This window comes from Hemibagrus wyckioides, linkage group LG27 (assembly GCF_019097595.1).
Source record: "Hemibagrus wyckioides isolate EC202008001 linkage group LG27, SWU_Hwy_1.0, whole genome shotgun sequence".
NCBI classification, from domain to species: domain Eukaryota; kingdom Metazoa; phylum Chordata; class Actinopteri; order Siluriformes; family Bagridae; genus Hemibagrus; species Hemibagrus wyckioides.
Window position 1 is genome coordinate 4,706,347 of NC_080736.1, and position 6,751 is coordinate 4,713,097.

The 6,751-nt window shown below is 35.4% G+C and overlaps 1 protein-coding gene across 2 annotated transcripts; it reads right to left on the reverse strand.

Moving 5' to 3' along the window:
- Window positions 1-362: 362 nt before the first annotated feature.
- Window positions 363-6,459, reverse strand: LOC131347782 (GTPase IMAP family member 4-like). 2 transcript variants are annotated; one of them, XR_009203826.1, is made up of 5 exons: window positions 6,261-6,459; window positions 4,657-5,247; window positions 3,019-4,289; window positions 917-951; window positions 368-811 (listed from the first exon to the last, which is right to left on the reverse strand). XR_009203826.1 is itself a non-coding variant. In XM_058382161.1 (3 exons), the coding sequence occupies exons 1-3, from the start codon at window positions 6,277-6,279 to the stop codon at window positions 4,231-4,233; spliced, it is 669 nt and encodes a 222-aa protein (XP_058238144.1). In that variant the 5' UTR covers window positions 6,280-6,459; the 3' UTR covers window positions 363-4,230. The 2 variants fall into 2 exon arrangements, 1 of the variants encoding a protein (XP_058238144.1); XM_058382161.1 differs by having other exon boundaries at window positions 363-4,289.
- Between the last annotated feature and the right edge of the window lie 292 nt (window positions 6,460-6,751).

The following is a 6,751-nucleotide window of genomic DNA, read 5'->3' on the forward strand; positions in this document are numbered from 1 at the left end:
AGTTGCTTTAAACATCTGCACAGGTCATTATTAGTCATAAAAGCTGCACAGTTTGGCAAATGGTATTAATATATTGTGTTTATAATGATCATAAATTTATCAAGGATTTATTTATAGCACATAGCAGAAGATGTGAAGCATTATTAAACTTTCCAGAAAAAAAATATTAAAAAATCCTACAAGGAATCCTTCCAAACGTGCAAAGAATTACAAGCACAGTAATCAACGATGTATGAATATTTAATCCAACAATTCAGCGAAGTATGAATATGTAATCTTTCTAAATGTCAATAGAAAAAAAAAACATTCTCTCAACCTACATATCAGGGATTTTAAATACAGTATATATATATATATATATATATATATATATATATATATATATATATGCTCTGGGTAGAGTAAAAGTCTGAATAACGTGACACTTTAGTTTCAATAGCGCTTTTTTATACAACGATGTGACTAATGAGGATGACATGGCAGTGTCATTTTGCACTGGCAGATAATTCGTGTCATTTTTAAAATGAAGATGTAGCAGCGCTCGATGGAGCTTTATGAAATGTGTAGGCACAGAACATATTCAATCCTGGAGGATAAAAAAATTGGGCTTATTGCATGGATATTTAGACTAAATATGGCATGTGCATCATAATTAAAACACAAAACAACAAAAGTGCAGAGAAAGTGATGCATTTATGAATTCAAGATTCTTTCGAAGTAAGTAACACTTGGTTCACCGTTTATTTTAAGTAAATATGGTGCACGTGATATCTGGTTATATCTTCCCAGTGGGACTGGTTCAATTTACAAGCTGAAAAACAGAAGTGTATACTAATTAATAAATGTGAAATAAATGCCAGGTACTTTCTGCCCAAATCCAAAAAAACCATGAACTACTTTGTTTCATAGATGTTACCATGTTTTGCAGATGTCCACAGTATTATCTGTAAACTATAAACAGATAAACAACACGACATGTCACTGTATAATTAATAACAAATATAACCAATGAGAAATTCCTGTAATAAAAGAGGAATAAATCTCATTAGGATGTATTGAACATTGCTTACAGTATCTCTGCTTCACATTGGGCTTCACTGCACCAGCGCAACATTGATTATTTTCTTAATAGAAAATACCAAAGTGATTTACACTATGTTGCCAAACATTTTGGGACACCCCTGCAAATCATTGAATGCAGGTATTTTTCAGGGGTTGTGTTTGGCTCCTTAGTTCCAGTGAAAGGAACTCTTAATGCTTCAGCATACCAGGACATTTTGGACAATTTCATGCTCAAAACTTTGTGGAAACAGTTTGGGGATGACCGCTTCCTGTTCCAACATGACTGCACACCAGTGCACAAAGCAAGGTGTGGAAGAAGAACTTGACTGGCCTGAACAGAGTCCTGACCTCAACCCGATAGAACACCTTTTGGACTGCGAGCCAGGCCTTCTCATCCAACATCAGTGCCTGACCTCACAAATGCGCATCTAGAGGAATGAAGTCAAAAATTCCCATAACACACTCCTAATCCTTGTGGAAAGCCTTCCCAGAAGAGTTGAAGCTGTTATAGCTGCAAAGGGCGTGACGACTCCATATTACATTCATGTGCATGTAAAGGCAGGCGTCCCAAAACGTTTGGCAATACAGTGTATTTCTTTCTGACATACACATTTCAGACAGATGTTGTTTGGTAGGATTTACATGATACTAAGACCTACTTCCTCGACTCACAAATCAAGCATCAATTTCTATTTGTTATCCTATGAATTCTACATTATTAGTAATTAGTTCTTAAGGTACAATTGTGAGAGTTTTCACTTTAACATTCAACAAAGTGCATACTAGAAAACATGACTTGTTAGTGCTCCATCCAATCTTTACTTCTTAATTCTTTTTACTAGTACACTCGAGTCTAGTGGTTGAAGATATAAATTTGAGCTGCTTTTTAGATGAACAAGCACTTGGAGCGTCTCAGGCAGGAGAAATGGGTTTGATATCAACATTTACTTTGAATATATCACCCCTAGTAGGCTAGGGAAAACAAAAATACTTACGAAACGCTATAAATTCCTGAGTGTCTACTTTCATATAAGCTTCATATTAACCTCCACTGTGGAGTGGAACATGACAAATACACTCAATGCTCAACATGGACACAACAAAACAGGAGGAAACTCCATTTTCTGGCTTCTGAGGAAAAGAGTTGTCATCTGATACAATGGACACACAGGATTTTATACACTGTTTGTTTGTTCAAGTAGATATTCAGCATGGTACACATTCTTATTTTTATATTGTCTATACTGCAAAACGTACATGGATACCTGACCATCACATCCATATGAGCTTGTTGAACATCTCATTCCAAAACCATGGGCATTAACATGGACTTGTGGTAACAGCCTCCACTCTCCTGGGAAGGATTTACACTAGATTTTGGAGCGTGGCTATTCATTCATTCACCTACAATAACATTAGTGAGGTCAGTCAGTGATGTCGAGTAAGAAGATCTGATGTGTAGTCAACAGATTAGGTCCTCTTAGTTCAAGTAAAGCAAAAAACTGTAATGCTACACAGCATATAAAGAAATACTGTACAAATGTTTGCTTCTAATGTTTGTGGCAATCGTTTGGAGATGTGATGGTCAGGTGGAGGCACAAATATTTGGGCAGTATAGTGTATATAATACATTTAAACACACTATACAATTCTGAAATCTTGCATAGATAAATAAAGATACATTATGGTAGAGTCTGTCCCAAATACTACATACTTTAAAATACTAGTAATTCTGAAATATAATAATAATAATAATAATAATAATAATCCATCATTTTATGTAAACATGCACTGTTAGGTAGTCATATAATCCTTTCGGTTTTGAAATTTTCTATTAAACCCGGTTTTAACTGTATTACATACAATATCTTTTACAGGATTTCCAACAAAAAACTAACAGTACCCAAGTATCAGATTAGTACCAGCTTGTTGTGAACAAGAAAGATTAATACTTACTCTGGTAGCTTAACACTGTTATGCTGCACAGTTTTGTTTGTGAGGCAATCTGTCAACATGTCAAATGGTACAAATATCATTTGTATAAAACGCAATACAGTGGAACCTCGGCATACGAATTTAATTCGCTCTTAAGGTGAAAATTTGTATTGCAAAACGAATTTTCCCATAAGAAATAATGTAAATTCCAGCCACCCAAAAATATGACCAATATTTCCAATATGAAGCGTATGTAAACTGTATATCTGCTTACAAAGAACTGACCCAAGCCAAGCATTCCGTGTCAAGTCTCCTGACAGGAAGTCGTGCCACCAAGCTTGGGCTAAAAATAGAATAGACCACGCCACCAATCTGTCAACAAAAAAACACCCGAAAAATCACCTAGCTTTTGAACACATGCCGAAGGCAACATTGGTATCATGGGATGACTCTTTTCAAACAGCTTTCATTGACTGAAAACACTCGTAAAATTCCTAAACTCACTTCGGTTGGCTTCTCTTGGCTTTCCACTGACGCAAACAAGTTTTGAACAGCTCCAGGACGTACGTGCAACTTAGCCGGCGTTCGGTTAGGTTCGTTCCTATGCTGAAAATGCTTGGTATGCCGATGCAAATTTCTTGCAAAATTTCAATTCTTAAGGTGAAAAGGGGGGGTATTCGAATGCCAAGGTTTCATTGTATATAAATGGACAAAAGATCACAAATCACTATGAGCAAGAATTACACTCAGTAGTAAAGTTAACTCGGATCGCTTCTGCACTGCTTAGCACCCTACAACTTGATGCAACATTAATCTAAACATGCATTGTTCTTAGGCATGGACCTCATAAGGCTACGTACGATCTACACTGAGCATTTATGACTGCTGGTTTAATAGCAACCTACATAAACATTTATCGAAGCTTGTTCCAGCATATGACATATGATAGTACAAACATTTCTTTTGACAGAAAATCATGGTAACTCTTCTGAATGATGCTCCATGATGTTTAGCTTAAGTCATCTCAGGGTCATTCTTGGACCTCTTTGAATATTTACAGTATAGTTTTTCAGACAGTACAGTATTGCAGAAAAGTTTACAGAAAATCCATAGAAAAAAACCCTGTTAGGAAAATATATTCTCACCAAAATGTCAAAAAGCATTTGAAAAAAAAGAAACAACTTGTATAGATACATAAATAAAACACATATCACCCGTTGCATCCTGTCAGATTCATTTAGGTTTCTTCTGAATGCCTGAGGTTTCTCCGTATTCAGCTGTTTCTCCAGCCACTAAAACAGAAAGAAAAAAATGATTGTATGTTCTTACTAGAAAAATGAAAAAAAAAAAAATATATATATATATATATATATATATATATATATATATATATGTATATATATATATATATATATATATATATGTATATGTGTGTGTGTGTGTGTGTGTGTATGTATATTTATAAAAAATAAATAAATAAAAATAAAAATATTCTTTTCTTTGATTTATTCATATTAAATCCAACACAAATCAATGTATTGATTATTATAATTAATGATTTTATAATAGTTTATTTTTTATTTTTGAAACATTTTTATTTATTTCACTTGAAATATAGCACAGAGATAATAGAGAACATAAAATAGCCAAGGTACTAACGTAAAGGTGGTTCGAGCTTGCTTCTCTTTCTTTTTACTCGAGTCATCCTTTGGATCTTTTCCAGGAGTTCAATGACCTGCATCTCATCAGTCTTCACCTTATTATTGAGAACATGATACCTATTCTCACACTGATCCACCAACCACTTGAATTCTGCTTTTGCTCCTTCGATATGCTGCTCAATAGTGACCTCTCCTAACCAATCTCCCCGAGAGAACAAGGCCATAGTGTGGTCCCAGACATCAGTACCCAAAAGCGCCAAGTGCTCTTCCACGGCAATTTTGTGTCTCTTCAAAAACGGAGCCCCTAATGGATAAACCAGTAGAAAGACATGGGGACCTACGCCGAGCATCTCAACACTGCGCTTGAGTTCCTGCTTAAGTTCATCTGAAGAGGCTTCTGCAGGAACCCAGTTCCAACTTGGTGTGTCTACCACAGTGACCTGCATGCCTGCAATCTTATTCGTATCCATCATGCAGACTTCTGTTTGTTCACCGATTCCAAACACCTCCTTATTCAGGATGGTGTTTCCACAGGAACTTTTTCCTCCCCATCTTCCACCCAGAAGGACAATCTTCACATGTTCCGTTTCTGTTGGAAAATAAAACAAATCTTGTAAATACAAAAAACTGAAAGGTGGAGAAATGTAAAAAGAAAAAGAAGAAGAAGAATTTTGTCCAGATGTCACCTGGTGAACTGCAGTCTGGATACTGACCCCACAAAAAATTCAATGGATTTAAACAAAACTGAATCGATCAGTGTGTAATAAAAAATGTTAAGACCCACTTCTGCAATCTTAAAAATAAAGCTACAAGGAAGAACAAAATAGAGATTTTCTCAGAAATGCCATAGTGGATTCATTTTTGTTTCCCAGAGGTCCCTTTCAGTACCTTTTTTCTTAGTTTCATAGACTTTTATTTGCTTAAGAGAACATTAAAGAACCCTACACCCTGACAAAGAACCATATAAGAACCTTTATTGTTAGATTTCACATTCCTCTGCAGGAAGAGAATCAAAACCCAAATGAAGGGCTCAAAGGCAGACTTTAAAATGCTAAGAATGCTAGCACACTTGTGTTGGAGACAAGTTTAGACAACGTTTTGCAACCAGGGGCTATCATTGTACAAAACAAAACACACTACAGCATACAGATTAATTACTGTACATATCTCTAGCTATATATTACACACACACAGAAATTCTATTTCTTTTTCTTACATCTTATTACTTTTTATTCATTCTATTATTATTTACATGCACAGCAGTCTAAGGAGGAGCAGGCCAGGCCTTTCATTTCCCTGCAAGTTGTACACTGTATATATGTGTATGTGACAAAAATCTTGAACACATTCAAATTTTCATTCACACAGGAGAAAATCTCCAACCCAAGCTCATGTTAAAGTCAGAGATCCCAGAGCTGTGAGAAAGCAGCTCAACCGGTCTACCCCGCCCTGGCACACTTATCCTGGAATCACTACTAGTTATAGAAATGACCAATGAAAACAACATTTGACCTAAACTATATATAAATATTTAATTAATTATCTTGAATCCTTATCTTGAAACTGACAGAATATAACCGAGGAACAAAGCCTTCCACCAACCTGTTGAAGCAGTCGCCATATTTTCCCAAAGTTCTTCCTCAAAGTTTTAACTACAGGTCCAATAGTAGAAGAAATTTCTGTGTAAATATGTGTCATAAATCAGGCGCTACTACAATACAAACAAAATATTTTACCACTTGCTGCTATGAACAGTAACACACACTGTGCATGAATGAAACTGACAGGATGTTGACTCATAACCACATGATCGAAAGGTGGTGCCTTTAAAGACATATACGCAGAATGGGCATATGTGCCTGGATGAGAGGAATATATTATTTGGAAAATGATTTATTGCTCAGACTGATGAGTGAAATAAAAAATAAGTTAGATGACATTTGCTTTACTTAAAAACGATATGGTGTATATAAGAATATTTTTTTTAAAAAGCACTGACAGACGACAAGACGATGTTGCAATGAAGTATTGTGTAACACTAACTCACTAAGGAAATAAAAACCTAAGTTGTGTTGCATAACAGTTCAAAAAGT

What these genes read in the sequence shown, in the direction of transcription:
- LOC131347782 (XM_058382161.1), bottom strand. An exon ending in CAAGCTCGAACCACCTTTAC is followed by an intron (nt 4,290 to 4,656) that starts GTTAGTACCTTG and finishes TTTCTGTTTTAG; the next exon opens with TGGCTGGAGAAACAGCTGAA.